Here is a 24508-nt window from a genome sequence, read left to right on the forward strand (position 1 = left end):
CACGAGGGAGGTGAACACGCCCAGCAGTGCACCCCCAGTGCCCCCAAACAGCTGTTTTCACATGGAGGGGAGGCTGGGGACACTCTGACCCTGCTGGGATGGGTACAGGGCACCCTGGGGACACCCTGACCCTGCTGGGATGGAGGCAGGAGACACTGGGGACACCCTGACCCTGCTGGGATGGGTACAGGGCACACTGGGGAAACTCTGAGCTGTGCTGGGATGGGTACAGGGCACTCTGGGGACACCCTGACCCTGCTGGGATGGAGGCAGGGCACATTGGGGACACCCTGAGCCAGGGCAGGGTGTCAGCAGCTGCTCATTCATATTTCAGTCTAAGTGCTAAGGTGTCACTTTCATTGCCACTGCATCCAGCAAGAAACTACTTGGATCATCTGCCACTGCTTACCTTAAAATCAAAATGTGTGTAAGAAGGTTTTAAGTTGTTCCAAGGAAATTAAGTAAAACCAACACTGTGAGCACTTTTTTCCCTCTAGAATTACAGCAGATGTGTCTTTGAACAGAATTGCATAGTCTCAGATGGATTTATTTAACAAGTTTTTAATCTTTAAATATAGATTTGACACATTTTTACAGGTACATATACAATATAGTTCATTTAAACTTGCAGTCAGAGAAAAGTCTCCACTGTAATTTATACATACACATGAAGAGCCTAGTTCAACAGCATACTCGGGGGAACATACCATGTGTGCAAAGTTTCAAATGTTAAAAACCTCAGACTGTACATTCAGATTTGCAGAACTTATCAACCTCATAAATTAATAAAAGCTTAGATTTAAAATTATGGAAGACAAAAAGATTAAAATCATTCAATATGCAATGTGTGCTATGTTTCAGACAAATATTTACAGTAGTACCTCAAAATGTGAATTGTTACCACAAGAATAGTTAGCACTGTAAAGAGCCCCAGCAGTAACTTAAGCCTTTCCCACCTAATTAGTGCATCGACTGATTGGAAAGTAGAGGAAAAGAACCTTCAGGGGTTTAGCAGCTGTGCACTGTGATCCCAGTGCCCGGGGTGTGCTGGGTCCTGGTGCTGCTCAGCTCAGATTTGGCCCTGGGGGTGCACAGGGTCACCCCATCCTGGGGAGCCCCAGGAGCCCCGAGCAGCAGCTCAGCAATTCCCCACACCAAAGCCAGCACGGCTGAGCTGGGCCTGGGGCTCACAAAGAAAATCAGATCATAAAGGGCCCCCTTTAGTCCGTGGTGTAAACATTTCATTGGGCTGTGGCAGAGCAAATGCATTCTGCATGCACACCACTGACCCTGCTCTCCACACACTCAGGTGCTCTTTGCACACATCTGCTTAAAATTCAAACCACCTGTACCTACCTATGCTCTACAAAAGCAAATCTAGACAAAGAAACACAAAATTAAACTATGAGTCTTCAACATTCTTTTTCCCTTCTCAAAAATTCAATAGGTAACAATAGGTTATTGTTAAAGATGCTGAAAAAGTCTTATCACAAGAACATCCTTAGTGCAAACATGGACATTTAGCTTGGATTTATGGCACGTGTTCCAAAGTACATACATTAATGTAAACTTCAACACTTGCTAGATACAGGTTTCAGCCCTGGGACACTTTGGGACCCTAAGTGCTTGGTGACAACCCTGAGGTGTCAGTTTGACCTGATCCAGACCTGGCTGAAATCAGGGAGGCTGACTGCAATGGGCTGGAGTCAGACCCTAAGTGCAAAAAGAGGATCTTTAGTGTTATTGCTTCCTCACATGGGAGTCAGCCAGATGATGCTCTTACAGAACATTACATTCACATAGCTGAAGCAGATATTTAAGAAAAACCCACCCATAAAATCAATGAAGCAGGACATACAGCTTCTTTGTTTGGTTTTGTTTTTCTTTTTGGTTTACCAAAACTCAACTCTTGTTTGCAACTTCAACAGTTGTCAGCTAATAAGTAGGCAAAACCTACTTCAACCTGTAGAAGAAAATTCAAGCATCTAAACGAAGTGTCAGGAAACTGCAGTGGACTTCTCTGATGAAACATGATGTATGTCATGGAAAAACAGCAGGAAAAATTAACAAAATACCAGAATTTCCACAGGCGAAAAGAAACAAAGGGCAGAGAATGGCCTCCTTTATGAGCATGAGAAGCTGCTTAGGACCCCGGTCCCACTCAGTGCAGATGAAGCTGGGGAGGTCTGTGAATGTGATGAATAGTACAGGACAGCTCCAACTACTGTGCTAGTTCTCTGTAACACTGAGTTGAAAGCTTCCAAAGAGCATCGAAAATAGGATGCTGCTAGTTCACCCTTAATTCAAGGGGAACTAAACTTTCTCGTGTTACACAGGGCAGCATCTATAAAGTAATGGAGAATGATGTTAATATTAAAGCATTTTATTCCAAGAAATACATTGTTCCCTGTAATCATGTAACATTTGTAGGACAGAAAAAAAATAAATGCACTCCTGCATCCCTCCCTAAAAGCTGAACTCCCACTGCCTTCAGTGAGAGCCTTGACTAAGGCAGGACCACAGGGTGTGACATTTCCATCATCTACCACTTCATCATCCAGCCAGGCCAGCTGATACCTTCTCTAGGCTCCTTCTCCTGTCAGGCTGGGGATGGTTTTGTGGCTATTCAGTTTTATACTAAAAAGCTGTTCTGGGAAGCTGGCTGGCACTGCAGGGCATAGGAGAGACCCTGCCTTGTGCTCCAAAGGCCAGAAGAAACCAGCAGTGCCTCTAAGGGACCTGCACAGACACACCAGCCTTGCTGCAGCCATTGCAGCATGAGGGGCAGGGCATCTCTGTGTTAGCTCATGGAGAAGCCAAGTCAGCTAATCAGGCAATGCCTGACCACTTGCAAGGCAGCTGAAACCACCAGCACATGGGTGAGCCTCAAGCAGGAGCTGCATTCTGAGTATTGCCCTTTCTCAGCACAGTTCTCTCCAAATATTTCCCATTTTGAGCTCTGCATGTTACTGCCTGCAATACAAAACTGCTCCTTCATCATGCACATTAAAAAATCCAACGTGGGTTTGCACAGCAGAGAGAATAAATCTGTCTGCAAGAAAGCAGCAAGGACTAATCTCAGAACCTACAGCTAGAGGCACACCAGAAGGAAAATTCATTTTCAAAATGATCTCCAAGCCAGCCACCTTCCTCCCAGAGAACCTCATGACTTATATCCAGGCCAAGATTTACGAGAGGACCATGGATTTGCAAAGCTGGAATGGCTGGGAAGTGAAGCATTTACCAAACACCTCTCTGCTAACTTCAAAAAGGAGAGCAAAGACTTCCCTGTAACTTCATTATGATCTGTACTGGCTCAACACTGGAATAATTAGCAGGAGGGGAGAGGAACAGCTTGTAGACATGCAGGCATCAGCCATCCTGTGCTGGGCCAGAGGATAAATCTAAGGAGCAATGGGAAAGTAAGGGATTGATTCTATTCAGCTAAAGGCTTTGCCCTGAAAAAAAAATCCCAAAGCCCAGAATTGTGTGAATTCTGCTATGAATTGTGTGACTGGACACAGAGCTTTAATTAGGGGAAGCTGGAGCTGAGCAGCAGGACAGGCACTGCCCCCACAAAATGCCAGCACTGAAGTGACTCCAAGCCTCTCCAAGCCCTCGGGGACCCCACAAGGTGTTGGCCAAGTCTACCCTGCTGGCATGCAAAGAGCACTCAGCACCAGCAGCTCTGAGTCCCCGAGGGACCCGAGGCTCCCTCCTGCCCCTGCCTGGCTGCCCAAGCCTCCCTGGCTGTGCTGGAGCAAGAGCTCCATCTTCTGAGGAAGAGGAGAGAGCCCAGCCCAGCCACTGCCAAGGAGTCCGTGGTCACCGGCAGGGTGAAGTCACCACCCCCGGGGTAAGGGAATTCTGAGTGCAGAAGTGCCGTGTGAAAATCAATTTTCAGACTGCAAGCTGCTCATGGCTGTGAGGACATGCTGCTGAGCTGCAGGAATAGCTCTAGGAAATAGCAAGAGAACATCCTGCATCATCCCCAGGGCTTCCTGGAGCGTGTGCAGGATTAGAACTGTGCCTTGGGACTGCAGGCAGCGTCAGAAACAGCAGAGAGAACAGTTACCTTGGCAGGGAAACCAGAGCCCCAGCGCTCCCAGAGCCTGGGACACGGCTCTGGAGTGCCTGGGCAGTGCTGGGGACTCACAGGAGGCATTTTCTGTGCCTTCATCCCGTGCAATTCCCTCAGCTGGAGCTAGGCAACTTCATAAACCAGTCCAGAGCTGACAGCCTCTAGGTTTTTGGGGATTTGACCACTGACAGTGCAAACCAGGGTTCAAAGTTTCCCAGCAGCTTTTTTTGAGATGCATTCAGAGCTGGAAAACCCTTCTGCATAGGACATGGTGAGATGGGGCAGCTATACATGGAGAGGTCAAGGGAGCCATAACTGCATCTTGACAACAGGCTGCCAGCAAACTCTGAGCACTGGTCAAACTACCCCTTACAGAAAATAGCAAACCTTCAGTCTGTGAGATCTGCCTGCCCTGCAACCAAGGGGATAAAAAATACCTTCCTGCATAGGAAGGACTTCACTGCAATATACCAAAAACCACCAAGAGCTGACTGGAATTTTAAGCCTTTCAGATGGCTTCCTTCACGTTCATAAAAAAATATTCTGACAGAAAGAAGTATTTAAAGAGAAAACTCCTTTCGAGATTTGCTTCATACAGTTATAGCTAGTGATTTTTAATTTCTTTTTAATGGACTAAGTCTACGTGGGCTTCCTGAGCTGTTCCATCTCCAGCCCTGGTCTCCCATTTGCAGAGGACAGCATGGTGATGAGGCAACACATGCAGCAGTGACACTGTGGACACAGCAAGGGCAACAGGCTGCTCTTAAGGCATTTTCTTGTGTCATCTCTTATGCTTCCCTATCTATTTCTATGTACAGTTCCAGCTAGAAAATGAGAACTCTGGGTTTGGAGATCCAAGCCTTTGGCTGAAACCCGGTCACCTGTTTCAAACAGATTTATCTAAGGATGGATTGACCAGCAGGCAGCAGTGAGGGCAGGAGTGAGGCAGCAGGGAGGAAGTATTGCCTGTGAGCGCTGGGGTCAGGCCACGATGTCTTGTGCAGCAGGAGGAGGTTTTGCTTAGAGCCTCCTGTTCTCACGGGGTTTGGGCTACAGCAGGGAAGAGGAAAACAGTCTGGGAATCCCTGGTCAGACTCCATCTCTTCTCCCCGGTCTTCTACCCAGCGCTCTTGCAATGAAATCTACATTTTTAAATGCTTGGTTTTAATTTACTAGTGCCTAAAGTCTCAGAAACGTCTTAACGTGTTAAACAAACAAAAAAGCTTAGTTTGCTACTTTTGCAGGCTTTTTGGAATAGCTGCTTGCTTTCCTATCTTTCCAGCAGAGGCATATGCAGCCAGATTTAGTACATCAAGTGTAATGCAAATGGCTTAAAAGACCTGATTTGGGATATGAAATATTGCTGCTAGGCGTGCTATCAAATACCTGCAACTTTGGCATTCCGAAATCTGCAGTCACCGACTACAATCTGCAGACTGTGGACAGGAATCCAGCCTTCTTTTCTTCTGTTTAGGTTTTTCACCAACCTTTGAATGACAACAGCATTAGGAACAGAAGCCAACCAGCCCAGGAGCAGTTTGGTGAGGGCAACAATTTGCTCCAACCAGAGAAGTATTTTAACAGGACCTGGCTCTGCATTTAAAGCATCATTCCCACCTAAATTTAGGAACCTAATTTAAAAGCCTACACCCTCTGTAGACACTGGAGAAGAACAGGACCCCCTTTCAAGTCATGCTGCCCAAGACCTCCAGAGGAGGCTGAGGAAAACTGGCTACTGAAAAGCTACTGAAAAGTCAAGGGCAATTATTTTACTTTGCCATTTAGACTGGTAGGATGATTTTAGTCAGGGTAATATAAGTAAATTCAAGCCAAGATTTAGGTAGCTGGAAATAGTGAGTGACAACCCTCCTAAGTGACAACCCTCTGTCTCACCCATGCAGTGAAATCTGTGCTAACAAAAAGCTTGGTGTGAGAAATCTTTGGCATTGGCAGGAGCCCCCAGGAGTGGTGAACTTTCAGCAACCCTGAGATGCTTTGCATCTGAACAACAAACTGAATTTTTCAAAATGCAGTGAGACTAGATGATCCCTGCAGACCCCTTGCAGTTGAAATATTCTATTTTATCCTGTTCTGATTTCCCTTGCAGTGCAAGGGCTGTAGCTGTCAGCCAGGAATCCTGCACGGGGCATTGACATCTGTGCATTTACAGGCTGGTGCCTGCATAGACATGACCAGGTTCCTGCCAACATCACCCTTCCCACACCCCAAACAAGGCTTGGGCACACTGGGCTCCCTCCTGCCGAGAGCCTGGGCTGGCTGGGGAGAGCTGCTCAGCATCATCCTGGAAAGGGAAGAGCCAGAAAGCTCAGCCAAGCTGCTGTGGGTCTCAGGAGGGGACCCTGCCCCAGGAAAGCTCCCAGCCCCAGGAGAGGAGCAGCTGTGAGGTGTTCTCTGTGAGCCACAGCTTCACCCACGACAGACACAGAGCCTGCAGCCACCCCCAGTGCAGGGAACACTCCCACAGCTGTCTGAGGGAGGAAAACACCTCCCAGTTCCCCACTGTGGTTGGTAACAATCCCAGAGGAGCAAAGCCTGGAGCTGAGCTGGGGTGCACAAAGGGAAGCACCATCTGCAGTGGGGAGAGCATGGCAAGAGGGGCTGTGAAGGTGTTGGCAAAACCCAGCGCAGGCAGAGACCCGTGGCAAGGGAAGTCCTGACTCGTTTCCCCAGGCCAAGTCAGTGTGGATGGCATCTTGGCAAGAGAATGAATTCTCCAGCCTTCTGGAATGTCTAAAGCTCAGTCAGGGGCTGCAATGAGTGTATCACCAGGCAAGTGACATTTCAAGGGACTGCCCTGCAGGCTCTTAGAGATAAGGCAAATGAACTCTAAAATACCTACCACTGTCCCTCACCATCTTCATGCAAGAGCTGAATTTCATCCCCATTTTTCACCAGCAGGTCCTCTGAGCCTCTCCTCTTGCAGTCTGCAAGGGCTTTGTATTTTCCTGGAGACTGGCAGAGAGAAAAACTTATTCAGCTGCATTTTGCATCATGCAGCTGTGATTTCTGACTGCTGCAGGGAATGTGACAGAGCCCTCCCAGCTACCAGAATTTAAACTCTCTCAGGAAATCTTCTCATTCCCCAGAGTGAGATATGGAAACCCTGAGACAGGGACAGGACAGATGCACTGTGCAGCGAGGAGCACAGGGCAGGCTGGGTGAGCATCCCGGCCCCGAGTTATCCCAACCCCGAGCCGTCCCAACCCCAACCCCAGAGCCATCCCAAGCCCAGAGCCATCCCAAGCCCAGAGCCATCCCACCCTCACCTACCAGCTGGTTCTCCTCCTCCTCGGTGTCCGAGCAGGTGGAGAGGTACTGCTGCCCCGACCACTCGTCCAGCCCCTCGCAGATCTCCAGGGACTGGGACCCTCCTGGCCAGCCTGCGAGAGCCCAGGGTCAGGCTGGGCCCGCGGCCCGAGGGGAGGGAGGGAGCCCCGGGAGGGAGCCCAGGAGGGAGCCAGGGGCCGTGCCAGCCTACCTTTGGGGGGCTGCCTCTGGGGGGACAGCAGCCCGCAGTCCTGCAGCACCGGGCTGCTGCGCTCCGAGTCGTTCTCCTCCGAGCTGATGGAGGCTCTCTGCTGCTTCCTGAGGGGCTCGGAAACAAAACCAGGCTTAGCTTCACTTCACAGATGAGCCAACTCCACCAGCTTTTGTTAAACAGGGTCAGAAATTGCACTGGCACCTCTTAGTGTATGTAGCTGTGAAGGTTAAGGACTTAGTGCCTGGCTCTCAATCTTTTTGGGAGGAGAAAGGAAGTTTCTTTTCCCCTTTTTGGGAGGGGAAAGGAGACTCAATCTTTTTGGGAGGGGAAAGGAGGTTGCTGCAGTGTCTCTGCCCTGAATTAGAGCTCTGTCTTTGCTCTGCTCCATCTGCAGAGCAGCTGCAGCTCAGGCCGAGCTGCCAGGCTCAAGGGTGCCCTGCAGACCCTGTCCCCAGGCCAGCAAAGGGTGAGCAGCAGCCCTGCTGTCCCCTGCCCAGGGACAGGGTCACACAGAGGCAGCAGCAGGCTGGCAGCTGGCACTGGTGCCCACTGGGAGGGGCCCAGCCCAGCCTGGACTCACCTGTCCTGTGGCTGGGAGGAGAGCGGGAGCTGCTCCGAGCACGAGCCAGGCTGCTGCTTCTCCCCTGCTGCTTAGAACACAGGCAAACACACTTAAAATCCACTCCTGCACTACCAACCACCCCCCCCGCCCCCCGAAGCACTGCTTGAAAAGTGAGACCTTTTGTACAACCCTGAGTATTGGAAATGCAGGAGAACCCGCTGGGAAGGAATGATGGTGTCTGATCCAGCTCAGAAGGCTGAATGATTTCTTTATTATAACTGTACTATAATACATTTATGTACTATTTAAAGGAGATACTAAAACTACAAATCTAATTTTTTCTAACTACCAAATCTAAGTCCTCACAACTCGTGTCCCTCTCTGAGAGCCCAGCCCCAGGTGGGTTGGATTGGCCACCAGGCTCAAACAATCCTCACCAGAATCCAGCCAAGCAACACCCCAGGTAAACAATTCTCCAAACACATTCCACATGGGAAAACAAGGAGCAGAAACAGAAATTGTTTTCTCTTTCTTCTCTCTGTGCTCCTCTATGAAAAATCCTGAGAGAGAGAAGAATGTGCCTGCCACACTATTGGTTTCTGTCCAGAGAAAAACAGACCTCTGGGCTTTTGCAAAGCACAGACTTAACTCTGATTAAAGTGGCATGTTAACACAAATCCAGCACTGAGCATGCTCCTGATATGCTTCAAATTAGGCATCTGGTTTGTATCTCATTGAATTAAACCGATGATAACTAATGTGAAATAATGCCCAAGGTAATGACAACCAAAAAACATACTTCTGTGGTTCATTTTCACATAAGCACACAGTTTTTACTGCTCCAAGTCATGTTATTTCCCTGCAATGTAGGGCCTCACTCCAGCATTTTGCTACCAGGCTTCTAAAAATTAATTCTCCCGCGAGAATTAGTGACTTGAAGATCAGCAACGTGCCAATAGAAAGCTTCTGCTGCAGAGTGAAAGCCACTGAGCAAATCTACCTTTTATAAGCTCTTGCTGCTTGAACAAAATTTTTCTTATTTCATTCAACCATGCCATCTTCAGATCTACTGTTTGGGCCTGGAAGAAGAGAAAATTGTCTGAATTTTGAATTAAGAGTCATCCATTATAATGTAGGAATAAAATCTTACTTTCCTATGCTGTAATTATCTGAAATCCCCCTTTTTCCCAAAGCTACCACTAAATTTTAAACAGTCTTGATCTTTTAAAATTGGTGATTCCCATTACATGCAGGCAAGGCACAGTGGAAATTGTAGAGCTACCACTACAAGCATGAAGGTCAGTGGACCATTTTCTTCTCACAAACACCCAGATTTCTGAAGGTACAAACCTGCACCACGTACACCTCTTCTCTCCCGCTGTACCAGATCTCAAATTTCCGGTGATCTCCCTTCACATTCTCAGTTATCCCAACTGCATTCATCTGCAAATCCAAACAAACAAAAATAAACACAGTGCAAGCTCCCTCCTCCCTAGGAATGCAGACTTCTGCCAGCACGTTAAACCTGCCTGCCCCAAATTTAACATGTTTCATCAATTTCAATTTACATGGCAACTGAAAGTCATTATCAGTCTCCTTCCCCCTGACTTTCCATCAGCTGCATTTTGGATGAGCCTTCCAAAACAGATCAATGGACCTTTGGGAACTTTTCACTTGGGAACCACTGGAACCAACTGAAGCCTCACCTCAGCTGCCTCTTTCAGCACAGAATTTCTCAGATTTGGCATATGAAGGTTTGTAAATGTGTGATATATTGTAATCCATGTTATTTATCCACATGCATTATTTCTTTCCAAAAGCAGGTTAATTGCTGGGATACAGCCTGAGCTGCCCCAAGCCTGGCTTCCAGGACACGTGCAGGCTTGCAGCTGAGTGCTGCTTTACTCATTCTCCCCAACCACTTCTGATGGTTTGGATGGAAACACCAAAGGCCCAAATCCTTCAGGACCCACCTGAACCAAGCTCAAACCATGACTGGAAACCCTTCAGCAGCAGGAGACCTCCAACTTCCCTCCTGAAAACTGTGTAACACCTGACACCACATGAACCATCCTCTCCCTTAAAGCAGGGTGTGCTGGCAATTATTCACTGATTAAAGGATGGTCAAAAATAGCTCCAGTTCCACTTGCATGTTTTGGAACAGATGTAATAATAAAGGTATCATCTATCATAAATTATTCACACAGACTGGATTAGACAAATCCACTACAAACACAAACAAAACCCCAGAAATAACATCTGTTCAACACTGCTGTTCCTCCTTGACAGTAAGTGCGTGCCCAGAGCTTTTGGTCTGGAAGATCTGGATGATTTACAGCATAGGTGCCATGCACAAATGTTCTGTTCAGCAGGTGGTGCCCCTGTTCAGGGACATGAACAGCCCCAGGGAGCAGGAACCGAGGTGCTCCTGACATCACAGAAACGCTTAGGCTGGAAAAGACCCCCGAGCCCACTGAGCCCAACCATTCCCTCAGCACTGCCAAGGCCACCCCTGTCCCCAAGTGCCACATCCACAGGGCTTTAAATGCTGTGCCAGTGCCTGCCCACTCCTCACATCCAAGCTGAACGCCCCTGGCACAGCTTGAGCCATTTCCTCTTCAGAAAGCAGGATGAGGCTCCATTTTGGCTTTAGAAAAACTTAAAAATTTGTGAAAGCTGCAGCCCAGGGAGCACCTCATCCAGCCACTGCAATTCCCAGCTCTGTGCACCTTGTTCACCTTGGCAATTTATAGAGGCTCCTACAAAACCACCCAGGCATCAAGCTATTGGAAATTTTGGATGATCTGTTATGGTGTGCAAAGAACAAGTGCCAGGAAGAGACAGATCTAAGGTCTGTTCACTCAGGCTAGTGGATTCTAAAATTCCATTTCCTCCCCCTGCCCAGGATTTGCTGCCAGCTGCTGGATCCCTGCAGTGCAGACCAGGCTGGGTTAGTGCAAAGCTCTGGGCTGGTGCTCAGCTGCATCAGCTTCCCCTGGCACCAGGCAATTCACCTGGCATTGCAGATATTAGAACTGCTCATCACACCCAGCATGCCAGGAGACCTCTTTCAGAGCAGCACTTTGGGAATTTTATTGATAATAGTTAGCATTTATAGCTGTTTACACCCCTCATATTTTGCTGTAGGCTGCCCTTGTCATTTGGTAATTGTCCCTTCAGCTGCAGCTGGAACCTGCCAAAGGAGAAGGGAATGGGGAGGAAGAAGAGTTAACCCTGCATCCCCCTGTGGGTGGAAAACAGGGCTCAGGAGCAGCCAGGCAGAGCCCCTGGGGCAGGAGGAGCCGCTCTCCCCCAGGTGGGCTGGGGAAGACACAAACACCCTCCCGTGGCCTCACCAGGCCTGAACACGGACTGGAGCAGGGGCCAGGCACCTCTGCACCCCTGGCACTGGCACAGCTCCCCTTCCCTGGCAGAGTCACAGCCCTGACTCCAGCCAGGGGCTCTCCCAGCTGCTGCCTCAGCTCTGGGGGTCCTCAGAGTTCATTCAGTGCCAGCCTTCCATGGCTGTGGCACATTTGTGAGACAGCACAGCCCTCAGCAGCAGCAAACAAGCCCCCATGTCAGAGAAAAAACCCCCCTGGCTCTGCAAAGCTGCTGCTCTGCCATACACGTGGCTGTGTAAAACACCCCAAGGTTCACAAACACAACTGGAAGCTCCTGACCTTCAGGAAGTGCTTGAAGCTGTACGAGGAGGTTTTGTCGTAGCCATCCCCGTGCTCCTCTCGCTTCTTGCAGAACACCAAGGCTTTCTCATACAGGAACAGGTGCCTCTGCATGGGCTTGAACCTGGCCAGCTCCTTCATTTTGGTGGGCCCCTTTCGGTGTCCTGCCCAAACACTGAAAGATCCCTGCATCAACACCTTCCCCAGCTCGCTCAGGTCACCCTGGGGAGAGCGTGACAAACAAAAAAAGGAAAAAGAGCTGAATTAAATGTGAGAGGACTCTCCAAACAATGCTGGGACACGGGGCCAGCTCTGCTCCAAGGCACGTCCCTCTAAGAATAGATCTTCCTGGAAGGATCAGAGGAGCTTTGGGGAGGGGTGACCTGGTGCCAGGGGGAGCACAGGTCCCATGCAGGGCTGCAGCTAGGCTAGAAGGTCAGAGACTGGAAGAACTAAAGGGAACAGAAAACCATCCAGCTCCTATGGAAGAGCATGTCAAGGGCTCTGGCTACTTTAGTAGGACACAGAAGTGAGATTTGAGCCTGAACTGAGGTATCAGAAGATGGAATTCTCCAGGGAGCCAGGCCTGGGATCAGCAGCTTCTCTGAAACCCTAGAAAAGACAACCACTCCGATGGAAAAGGCTCAAATTCAGCCTTCAAATTCAGATTCAGAAGTCGTTTGTTAAGTGCTGAATGGGAAATGCCACAGAAACAGCCCAGCAGAGTTGTTAGGTCAGCCATGAGAACACAGTGGGGCACACTGGAAAAATTCTCTAGAAAACCACAAGGTGGCAAGTGTGGGCACTGTGCAGCTCAGGACATGCCCAGCCCTGAAATGAGATGAAGGTTGTCCCCTGTGAGGGCTCCCTGACCTCACATGTTCTGATCTGGGCCAGCTCCCACATCCTGGACACCACCCGTGGCCAGTGCATCACCCAGCCTGTGCAAGGGCTCTTTGCTCAGAGTACTCACGTCATATCCTGTGATTGAAATCTGATGCATGGAGTCGTTGACTGACTTCAGCAAATCCAGCATTGCAACCAGAGCTTCTTGAAGTTCCTGAACCCCATCACAGCTCGTGCTGTACTTTAGCAGCTCCTGAAAATAGAAATAGGAGGGCACATGTTTGCACTTAACAAAGCAGATTTTTCCACCTTGCCCAAAGTTTCCAATGCCCAGAAATGACCTACATCGAGTTTCTTTTTTCATGGCACTGGAAAAAGGCTCCCTCTAAAGCACAGTCAGTGTGAGGTGTGGAGCAGCTCAATGAGGGATGGTATATTTTTAATGTGTTTCCTTTAGGATGGTGTCAGCATAGAGAGGCATCACATTCTCCTGATTCCTTTGTGTTGTGTTTTCCTGCTTGGTGAGATATGGGAAGTAAGGCTGGGGTTTTCCATTAGTGCCAATATGCCCTCAAAGGAGCTTGCACTGATGATTGTCCAGACTGGCAGGCACAAGGAACAGAATTTATAAAATCCAGAGCCTTCAGGTCAGGAAATGGAGGACAGAATTCTACCACCGAGATAAAATTAGTTTCATTTCAGATCTCCTGTGCTTACCTCCAGCTGCATGCATGCTCATTCAAGAGGCTGGAAGGTGGCTCAGAAGATACTACCCAAGTGTTACTCCTGCCTTACAAAGTGAGAATAACTGCACTGCCCTGCCTCAGATGGAGGACACAAGGATAAATTGAAGATTACAGATGCTATCAACACCCGAGGAGAAGAAGAGATGCAACAATTTATTTCATTCATCAGATCCTCGTGATCATCTCTGGCTTGGTTTTCTAACAGGTGCTTCTGTAATTTTGCCTCTCTGAGCAGATTCAAACAGTGTTTCTCTGCTTAAAAAATGGCCTCTTAAAAGGTCTTGGTCTTTTTTCAGGTATGTGAACATTCATCTTCACTGAAAGTCACTTCAGGAGAGGCCAAGACAAGCAATACATCATCCAAAGCTCAGTGCTGATTTACAGGTAACCTTTAATTGAAAAATAAACCAAATCTAATCTCTCTGCTGATGTGCTTTGGAAGCAGAACACGGAATACCTTCAGGAGCAGCTGGTACTTTGTCAGGCGCTGCACTGGTTTGAGCAGATAGGAATCCAGCCCCAGTTTGTGTTCCAATTTTCTTTGGCATTCCTGGAACACAGAAGTCAGCCTAAGTTCTGCAGCATCTGTGAGCAGATATTCCAACAGCATAGCACAGCTGTGGGGTTTGATGCCTTCAAAGGTTTCATGTCAAAGTGCTGAATGGCAGCCACAGCTAAAGAACTATTGTAACAGCATGCAAACTCCAGTGAGTGGATCTGCCTCGTACAGGGCTAGGAGAAACGCCAGCATCTCCTTTTGTGGTATTTGGTGTGCATGTGGCACACAGCACAGACAGAACTCAGAGCTGTGGGCTGCTGAGGAGTGCTGGGACAAGGCAGAGTCCCTGCCTGGGGGAGCAGCACTCACTCACCTGGAAGAAGGAGCTCTCGGAGCACTGCCTCCACAGGGACTCAGAGCGGGGCTTGTTCTGGCAGTACTTCTCATACATCTGGAAATCCTCCCGCTGCAAGGCAAGCCCAGGGGTCAGTCACCCTCAGGGACCCAGTCCTGCCAGGCAGCAGCTCAGGCCAGCACCCAGACTGTGTGTTCTTCCTCCTCTGCTGCCAACTTTAGTTGTACAGCGACAGTTTGGGTGAAAAGAGCACAGCAGGGGCACAGCTGTGCCCACAACAGCTGCTCTGCCATCTCTGCTGGCCTGGCTGCTGCTCCTGAGGGCCAGGAGCCTCTCACTCAACCAGCATAACTGAGGTGTTGCAGAGTGGGATAAGCCAGCAGAAACTCAGGCCCTTGAGTCTGCTTTATATAAAATGATTCACCCACCCTGTCTAGGAAACAACATCCCACTCTCTCAGGTGCTCCCAGGCAGTTTTCCAGGCTGTGCAGGAAAATTCTGCAAGAGAGGGAGAAGGGACAAGAGCAGAGCCATGAGCAGGGGGAGGTTTGGGTGTCCAGCACTCCCAGGGATGATGGAAGGGGCAGAGAGCAGCACCATACTTGTTGTGGAAGTCGTAGATCTCGGGCATGTTCCCGAAGAGAACGTCCTTCCTGTTCCTCAGCACGGGGGGCAGGAGGATGAGCATGGCAGGATTATCCATCTCAGCCCTGTAGCCCTGCCAGGGAAAAGGGCCCCCACTCAGCTGCCATCCCTCAAAGGCAGATCAAAAGGGGACATGAACAGACTTTCAATCTGATCTTTCTAAGTGCAATATTGTGGATGTTCTCAGTTCAGTCAGAGAGAAAAAGAGAAAGATTTCTGCCAGGCTAAGCCTGGGAAAAAGTCCCAGAGCAATTGATTATCTTGCTTTCCATTCATATGTCTATAGATATGTTCTACCACACTGACTTAAGCCCAGTGCACCAATCAGGTGAAATGGTTTTACTCTAAGACCAATGGAATTAACGCTCATGATGTTCTCTATAAAAGAGAGAATTGCTTTTGAATAAGCGCTCATTTTTACCTTCTAAAATCATATGAGTCATTTTGCCCCTCCCTAGCATCACAGTATCTCTTCTATTCCCTGGTTTTTGGTCTCTAAACCCCATCTTCAGTCCCTGGGGGTCACACAGGGTTGTGGTCCAGAGGGGAAAGGTGAGGGACAGGGGCTGGCAGCACTGCAGAGATGCTCCCAGTTCTCCAAAGGAGAGGAGCCACAGGAGCATGTGTGGGGAGAGCACCAGGGGACACGGGACACAGTGTGTGTGTGTGTGTGTGTGTGTGTGTGTGTGTGCGTGCAGAGAGTGCAGCTCCACACAGCCTCACCAGAGCCCCTGCAGGAGAGCTGCAAAGCAGAGACAGCTCAAGATCAGATCCAAAATCCGTGGCCTCTTTGCTCCTGCACAAGACACGCTGAGCACAAGGGTCACCCAGTGCTCCTCAGTGCTCCAGCAATCCTGGGCCCTCTGCCTCCTCCTGCCCCTTGGCATCAGGAGCTCCCAAACTGGGGAGGAGCTGGAAGGGACAGCACTGAAACACAAACTATTGGGTGGAACCAGGATTTAATGTAAAGCTCCCTAGAGCAACAGGCCATCACTGCAGCAGATATGGCAAATTCCCTAGCTGCAGTGCAGGGAGCAGAGCTCAGCACCAGCAGTGCAGAGAGGCTCCCAGGAATGCCACTGGCCACAGCTCAGGCTGGCCCTGCTGGCCACCAAGGGCTGCACAGAACCAAGGCCCTTCCAACACGGGCAGCAAAAGTGTGTTCAGCATGTACAGCACATCTCCTCTGGCCTTCCAAACTCACCTCTCACAGTAACTGTGCTTGGAACCAATACTCCTTGCACTAAGCAGGCATTTTGTAGTTTATTAAGGATGCAATAGATGATAAGTATCTGGAAAATTAGTCATTTTTATGTACTGCCAGCAAGCAGGCTTCCCTCTTTAAAGGGAATTTTCAGAAAACTGAAGTCTATCTGTCCATTTTTCTCTATCTCAACTCGATGTGCACTGTAACAAATCTGTGTACCTGCCAAGTGCTTCACCACAGAGAGTGGTTTAACAAAAACCCAATCAGTGCAGGGAAACTATGTGTGACTACAACAGATTTACATCCTGCTTGCTCCTGGGTGAGAGAAACGTGTGTGGGGGAAGCTATTCAACAGCCAGCTTGTTTTGGCCATCAGCAAGAATTATTTTGGAATAAAGTAGTAAGTCTAAAATGACGGTATGAGCAATCATTATCAACTTTCTAAAGTTATGTGCTTCATACAGTCATGAAGTTCACAGTATTGAGACAGAACCCTCCCAAGGATAAAACACAAGCTGCTTCCTTTTGTCTCCTCAAGGTAAAGGAAATTAAGGAACAGTCAAAAGAAACAGCTTTCTGTATGTTTTACAGGCACTGCTGAGGCTGATTACCAGTGCTTTGTGTACAAATAGAAGGATTCTCCTTCACTGTCGGTGAAAAGCTCATCCTGACACCAACTGTTCCTGCAGATGCCTCCAACAAAAGCAACCTAAGGAGAAACCTGAGCATTTGTGGCTAGATTGGGATCTGACAGCCTGGTGGAAGCCTGCCCTGTCCCATCTTTGCTCAGTCTGACAGAGGGGCAGGTGCCCTTTGTACAAGAGCAACCTGGAGAAGTCACTCACCGTCAGAACAGTGAAGAGCTCCTCCACATACACCCTCTCTGTTTCTATAAGCTCATTTATGACATGGCTAAAATGAAAAAAAAAAAATAGAAGTGCATTATTTCCATGTCTATAAAAAGTCCCACGAGTGATCAGTGCAGTTCAAGGAGCCCAAACCATTTTGTGATCTCATTAATAACTGAGAGGTAAAAGCACGAGTGAGGACAGCTGGGCCAGGCTGGAGGGGATGGGGCAAGGACTGGCCAGAAATAAACACAATTTTAGGTGATGAGAATGGGCGAGTGCTCACCCCTTCAGAATATCCAAGCTGTCATCGCTGTCTGAAATGAAGCACTGCAGGGAGCTCCTCTTCTCCTGGTAGTCGTGCATGACCTCGATCTGGAAGGGAAAAGGGATGCATGGCAGGGAAGAGCTGCAGGAGGGCCCTGCAGGGCAGGAGGAACCCAGCCCTGTGCCAGCCAGGAACTCCCTGGGCAAGGACGAGTCCCGCTTCCCTGTAACAACCTCGGGCAGTAAACCTTAGAAGGGTTTTATGTAAAGGGTTTTATGGAATGGGCAGCCAAATGTTCCCAGAAATTACTCTGCTACACAAGATCTGAAAATACTGGTAACATAATTCCTTAGTGGAGAGGCCAGAGAACAGTTTCCACAGGGGAAATATCTGTGGAAGGGGATATTTCCTAATGCACACATCTGTTATGTAAGAAATAACTTCAGGGAACAACACACAGGAAATAGGTATCTGGATATTGTAAAATCAGTCAACACAGAGCTCAGGTGTTGGACTAATCCAACTAAAGCACATGCATGCAAGAGGGTTTGGGTTTGATTGGGTTTTTTAAAAGGAGAAAGAGTCTCTCCAAATGCAAAGTATGCTCAATGTTCAGAGCAGTTTCAGTTTTTCCCTGTATAAAAATAACTCTGATTTCATTAATTTTTACCTTGCGAGAACTTGGAGTTTTTCTTGAAGTTTTCTTCCCAGGGAGAGAGAGATCAAATGAAAATTTCAAACTGGAATTAAAATCTACACCTTGGATAGAAAAAAAGCAGAATTACATAATGTGCATCTATGGTGAAGGGGACTCTTCAGACAGAAATCAGTAAGTCAGGAAGAAAAATGGGATACACCTTAAGAATAAATAATTAGTTAGCTAGTACTGATAGCAAACTGACAAAATAAAGGGTATTTATCTCAAACAATACTGATTCCACACAGCACATCCCACGGTCATAAAGGCCATAAAGTACAAATATTTAGAAAAAACAAAATGCTCCCTAAGGGAACATAGTAATCACAACCTAACAAAGTGTCTGAAGCCTGAGCAGATGATAACAGCAAAAACAATAAAGGCAAATAAACTACAGAAAAGAACATCCCCTGCTAGGACACTGTTTGAAAGTTCTTTTATGAATGTAGGACAAGATGCTCAGCTGCAATAAACTGTTTCTCCATCTTGCACGAATGTATTGATATTGCCAGTAAATGATTACAAGCTGCAATTGAGCTACAGAGGAGAGCTGGAAGCTGAGACACAAAGCACCAGTCTGCAGTGAGCTGTTGGCATCATCCATGGCTGGTAAGAACAATGTGGACATGCTGCAGAGCCCAGAGGGGCCCGGGCAGGCTCTGGGGCACACTGGTGTGCAGAGCCCAGCTGGGGCAGCTGCTGCAGGTGATCACACCAGGGTAACCAGGGAGTCTGGGGGCTGCAGAAGGCCAGAGGTGTGCGTGGCTGGGCCCACACACATGGGAGAACCCAAAAGAGGCCAGGACTTGGCAGTGGTCCTGCTCAGAGACTGCCCTGGCAGGAGGGCACAGGGGTTTGGAGCTGGGTGGGACACGGGCACCAGCCTCCCTTGCAAGGGGCCTCTGCTCCACAGCCTGCAGTGCCACCTCTGCACATCCACTACACCTGAGGGCTCAGGGGGATGGAGTTACTCTTCTCCCCCACCCCCAAAAAATGGTTTAAAAATTAGAACCACATTTCTCAGACAGGCTTCAAATCCAGGGCAAAGATAAAAGAGGAAGCATCTGTCCTCAGACAGAAACAGAAGGGGGGAAAGGGGCACAGAAACGTGAGGAAGAAAGAAACAGAGGACGAAAACGATGTGCTCAGAGTTGGTTTGGTTTCAAGCCACACCATAAAACCCATCCATCTCAAAGCACTCCCAGCAGAGCTCAGCGTGTGCCTTTGACACTGCCCATCACGCCAGCAGCCTGCAGCAGTTTGATGTTTGCTATCAAACAGGCTTTATTAAAAAGCTCTCTTTTGCAAAGAGGAGCCTTTTGTCTGCCCCACGCTTGATCATTGCTTCCAGGAGGAGGATCAATGGAGCACACCTGTGCTTGGCAGGTGACTGAGAGCCTCTGCTAGGAAAACCCGTGTCCCATAAAGGCATGAAAAAAGTCCAGCGGAGTGACGGTGAGCTCGCAACATCCCACAGGGGTGGCCACCCATTTACCCCACTCTTTAGGTCAATATTTGCCTTTTACCCTTTCCTCTTTCTAGAAAGCTGGAAAAGCTGTGCTAGGTAAAATGGCAGTGCTCTAGTTTGAAGAATCAGAGCTTTTACTGATTGAGGAGAAAGGGCTTCAGAAGGTAATGTGCTTTGGAGAGGGTGGCATCAGCCTGGGAAGAGGAAATCTGGGATTTATTCGCTGCACTGGCCTGCATCTTCAGCTTTATTTCATTGCATCCAGATTCATTCCCACCCCTCCACTTGGCCATTTACATTTCTCATTCCCTGAACTGAAGCTGCTTTTGCTGCTGTATGATACCTGCTACAACTCACCATAACCAATATTTGTTAATTCATCATAAAAACCTTGTGTTAAAACACAAATGTTTGCTTTTATATAGTCAGATCACTGAATTGAATATTCTGACATAACTGAGCAAGTCCCTGGTTGGAAACACATGGATGCTACTTTGGAATCCCTTAATTCTGCCTGATTCATCCTTGGCAGCCCTGAGTTTAATGTTATCATTTAAAGCTAACATGGTGCCACATCCCATTACCAAAACTAAGGCAGAACATTCAGTGACCTCAGTTCAGTGAAAATTTGTAACTTTATGGGCATAATTATTCCACAATTGGGATTTAGGAAAGACACCCTGAAGGAATCAAAAGGAGTTAAGCATCCAGCTCATTTCTGTTCATGAGATTCGAGCTCCTCATTTCTCCAAGCTCCTTTGCAAGCATCAGTCTAACTTTATGTCAGTTCCAGCTCAAGACAGCCACAGAGAATAGGCAAGCTAATAAATTTATAAACCCTGCCCTTTTTTCCCTGTGGTATTAATTCACCAGTTTCCAGTAAAGCAGAACTGGAGGTGTGCACTACTTACAGCTCTTTTTTCACTGAGTGGGAAGTGGAGATGAATAACAAGCAACCAACTCCATCCTTCATGCAGGTATGGGAACACAAACACTGGAGAGTTAATAAATCCCCTGATAAATATTTAACACTATCCAATAACTTCCTATCTACCAGCAAGGCTTAGTTAGCTTCTCAAAACCATCCTCAGCCTTACTCTTCCTGCCTCAGAGCAAAGTCACCAGCTGAAAACACCAGGACTGCACAGGTTGTTACCGTGCTTAGGAGAGAAGAGGGGGGACTTGGCCCGGGGGGGGTTTTCTGGCCGAGGAGCCACCAGCTGCACGGGCCGCACGTGCTTGTCCAGCAGCCTCCTGAAGCAGCACTGCCTGTTCTCAAACATGCTGCGCACGTTCTCCAGCTTCACCTGCACCGACTGGATCTGGCCCTGCAGAGGAAGGGAGCTCAGTGACAGCCTCACCTGCACTGGCCCAGAGCACAGTGACAGCGCTGCCACACGTCCCACCCTGCTCCCCGCTCCTGGGACAGGGGCTGGGCCCTGCTTACCTTCAACTCGGAGGTTAAAACTGACTCAAAGTCGTAGTGCAGGGCTTGGGGATCACAGTTTAGGTAGCATGAAGAGCTTTCAAGGAATCTTTCTATGTCCTGGAGAGCTTTCTGAGCACCTTCTTTAGACTGGCACTTGTCCATCTGCTGGTTGGCGAGCAGGTAGGCACCTTCATCACAGCACTGCAGGGCCTGGGACAGCACAGCCAGTGAGAGCCTCCAGCACCTCCACTGACCCTGGGTCCCACCAGGAATGTCACAGCTTGGGCTGGATGCAGCCTCTCCCAAAGACCCCAGCCCCTCCACTGACCCTGGGTCCCACCATGGGTGTCACAGCTTGGGCTGGATGCAGCCTCTCCCAAAGACCCCAGCCCCTCCACTGACCCTGGGTCCCACCATGGGTGTCACAGCTTGGGCTGGATGCAGCCTCTCCCAAAGACCCCAGCCCCTCCACTGACCCTGGGTCCCACCATGGGTGTCACAGCTTGGGCTGGATGCAGCCTTTCCCAAAGACCTCAGCACTTGCTGTGGTTTGGTTAGACGGCACAAAGCCCCCATTTTCTCTGTGAGGTGACTGCAGCCCTCAGCAGAGCCAGCCAAGCTGTTCCTACCTGTGGCTGGCTAAAGCCAGTGCTGTAGCTAGCAGGGAGGTACCAGAGCACAGCTGGCCCCAGTTTAAACAAGCAGCTTTTTGTTTCTCCTGGGAAAGCTGAAGTGAGCCCTACAGGGAGGGTGGCACATTCTTGGGGCTCAGTGCAGACCTGAACTGGGGCTCACTGGCACTCACACACCGAGGTGTGCACAGGGCTGAGAGATGCTCCAGCCACCAACAGAGAATTCCCAGTGCTGTCAATGGGACGGGAGACATGGAGAGCAGGACCATGCTGTGCTCCAGCACAGCCCAAGCCAGACCCTAGCACCAACCAGGCCTGCAAGGAGCCCAGGACAGACCCCTGCCCTGCAGCTGAGAGGCTGCCAGGAGCTGCCTGTCCCCACAGAGCAGCACCATGCTCAAGTGGAGCACACAGAGAAAAAGGAGCTCCCCAGCTCCCTGAAACAGGGAAACGCAACAGGGTCAAAATTCACTGTTTTTTTAATTGGCCTCAAGCACATTACAGCCATGTGCCTTCTGGCCTAATTAGCGTGAATTTCCCTAAATGAATATTTGATTCTGATTAAGATATCAAAGAGCGTTGGAGCCACATGACTCCACTTCCATGGTAGCACAGATCAACTGCACCTATCTACCAATCTGTCACCTTATTTCACATTCAACTATGTTCATTTTTAATAAATCACTCAGGAAAAAGGGCTGGAGTTTCTGTGGGAGCATCACCTCTGTCACACTGGGCATGAAAACCTCCAAAGTCAATTAATACACAGATGTAGCATGAAAGCACCACCAAGAGCAGCAGCTGAGCTTGGTGCTCTGAGGAGATGCCCACCTCTTTCTGCTGCCCTCACAGCACCAGCTGACACCTGTTTGCTGACCCCCAGCTAGGGGAGGGGTGTGGCACTCCTCCAGCCTCTGGGGAACACCTCCCTACCATTAACTGAAGAAAAGGTGAAAATTTCAGATGCTGCCAGCAAAGAAGAGAGGCCAACCCCACAGAGAAGCTGACCAGCCATCCCCTCAGAGCCCTGTGTCTCTGAACTCTACCTGCTGCAGGCGGGTATGGAGCTCCAAGGTCTTCTGCAGGCGCATCTGCTTCCTCTTGATGTCCTCAGCCAGGAGGTCGGAGTGGTGCCGCAGCTCGTTGCACTGCTGGCAGATCAGGTTGAGGGCGTAGTGGTGGTTGGCTGCCAGCTGGTGCCCGTGTAGTATCACCAGCTGGGCCTTCCCAATCAGCTCCTGCGGGCACAGGGAGAGCCCAGGCTGCACACCCACGGACACGGGGCACAGCCCACACAGCCACCCACGGGTGCTCCCACCTCCCCAGGGCTCGGGCACGCCTGGAGATGGCTCACAGGGAGCAGCCAGCACACAGGAGAAAGTGTACCCACCATCTGGGAAGGAAACCTTGCCACCCATAGGGAGGATGAAGGAGAAAAGAGTATTTCACCAAAGCAGCAACGCTGAGTGTCTGCTGGCCGTGCATCACTGCCCCTCCAGACACCACACCCTGAATAAGCTGCAGCTCAGGCCCAGTTCAGGCCACCGTGCTCCCAGGCATCCAAGGAATTGGAGGAGTTAGGGTTTATCTTGATACCAAGAACACAGGATCTTTTCTGCACACCTCAGTCATGTAATGGCTCTGGTTTCTCCAGGGCTGGCTTTCCTACTGCACCCTACCTGGCTTTTTGATCCTCCTCCCTCTCTCCCCAAACATTCCTTCCAAATGGCCAGCAAGCCTCAGACCTCTCTCCAGAACTCTCCTCTGCTATGGCCAGACCCCTCAGGATTTCTCTGCTGACCCTGGCCCAAGTGCCCAGCACATCCCTTTGCAAAGGTCACATCCTTAGCTGGGCTCCTGTGAATCATTTCACTCTTCTTTCCCCTCCATCTCTTAGTCTTCACAGAGACATCAGGATACAACTTTTTTTGCAACTCCATGTGCCTGGTAACAAGTTTCTGCCTATTAGCATAGCTAAAGCACTTAAAATATAAAAAATTCTTCTTCCAGCTCATTAAATCCCACGCCTCCCCCACGTTCAGACATTTATCTGTTCCGGATTTTCACGGTGGCTCAGCAATTTATTTTAACTCTGATAATTAAATACCCTGTTTCTGGCTTTCAGAGTGATCACAGCCTTGCTGCTCAGAGCAGAGACATGAAATCAATCCTTTTGTGCAGCACTTACAACAAATTACACCAGAACCAGGTGATTTCAGCAAACACCTCCTGCCACAAGCACAGAGCGTGGCTCTTGTGTTTCATCAGTGCTTCTTCTGAGCAGGACTATCTCACCTGAGCCATGCCATGGAAATGATCCAGGTCCTTGAGCCTCTGCTTCACCTGGGGGACGCTGTCACCGGTGTCGGGCAGCTCCGCTTGCTGACCCATTAAAAACTCAATGGCATTCTTGACCTAGACACAAAGAAGGAGACTGCTGCAAAAGGATACAAAGCACAGGCAGGAAATCCTTCTGAGCCCAAAATTAATCACACTTGGGCTAAGACTGCTAAATCCAATAATACAACTAGCATCCAAGAACTAATTTCTAAATTCAAAGATGCTCCCATCAGCAAAATCCACGCGACTGCAAGGCAGTGATTCCTAAATTAGCTCTCAGAGAGGAAGCACAGCCGTCTCCCCAGGCTGGCTAGCCCTGCCACAGTCAAGGAACAGCAGCATAAATTAAACAGCCTCAAAATAAAAAGCATTAAATCTTCTCTCCATCGGATCTCCAGCTCTCCCTTCTGCCAACAGAAGCACATCTGAGCCTACCTCTTGAAAACTTTGCTCAAACTTCCACAGCTGTAAATATTGTTCCATTTTTAACTGGTGCTTTTCCCAGAAGCCATCAAAAGCAGTCTCCATCTCACGCAGCTGACCAAGCAACCTTGGGCACAGAAAAAGGACAAGGTTGAACAATCTGAACGAGCAGAGATGGACCAGACCTAGAGATCACCCACACAGGTTTTCTGCACCCAAAGGTCAGAAGTCAACAGACACATACATGTGACTTGAGAGGATCTCAGAGAGAGATTTA

At 49.1% G+C, this 24508-nt stretch overlaps 1 protein-coding gene across 4 annotated transcripts in view; it reads right to left on the minus strand.

Annotated features, from left to right (window-relative positions):
• Positions 1-541: 541 nt before the first annotated feature.
• Positions 542-24508, minus strand: part of MCF2 (MCF.2 cell line derived transforming sequence) — a 50770-nt gene continuing 26803 nt past the window's right edge. For 2 of the 4 annotated variants that reach the window (XM_077786463.1, XM_077786466.1), the window contains 22 exons: positions 24244-24358; positions 23764-23883; positions 22515-22706; positions 20855-21046; positions 20564-20735; positions 17913-18001; positions 17261-17349; positions 16972-17038; positions 14877-14992; positions 14703-14772; positions 14293-14385; positions 13878-13970; positions 12802-12927; positions 11829-12050; positions 9496-9588; positions 9146-9224; positions 8164-8233; positions 7581-7687; positions 7373-7482; positions 6942-7054; positions 5468-5568; positions 542-5223 (listed from right to left, as the gene is read on the minus strand). In XM_077786463.1, coding sequence (XP_077642589.1) covers positions 5171-5223; positions 5468-5568; positions 6942-7054; positions 7373-7482; positions 7581-7687; positions 8164-8233; positions 9146-9224; positions 9496-9588; positions 11829-12050; positions 12802-12927; positions 13878-13970; positions 14293-14385; positions 14703-14772; positions 14877-14992; positions 16972-17038; positions 17261-17349; positions 17913-18001; positions 20564-20735; positions 20855-21046; positions 22515-22706; positions 23764-23883; positions 24244-24358 — 2482 coding nt within the window. In that variant the 3' untranslated portion in view covers positions 542-5170. The remainder of the gene's footprint in view (positions 5224-5467; positions 5569-6941; positions 7055-7372; positions 7483-7580; positions 7688-8163; positions 8234-9145; positions 9225-9495; positions 9589-11828; positions 12051-12801; positions 12928-13877; positions 13971-14292; positions 14386-14702; positions 14773-14876; positions 14993-16971; positions 17039-17260; positions 17350-17912; positions 18002-20563; positions 20736-20854; positions 21047-22514; positions 22707-23763; positions 23884-24243; positions 24359-24508) is intronic. The other 2 variants (XM_077786464.1, XM_077786465.1) reach the window with 2 other exon arrangements.

The sequence above is a fragment of the Lonchura striata genome, chromosome 14, assembly GCF_046129695.1.
Source record: "Lonchura striata isolate bLonStr1 chromosome 14, bLonStr1.mat, whole genome shotgun sequence".
NCBI classification, from domain to species: Eukaryota; Metazoa; Chordata; class Aves; order Passeriformes; family Estrildidae; genus Lonchura; species Lonchura striata.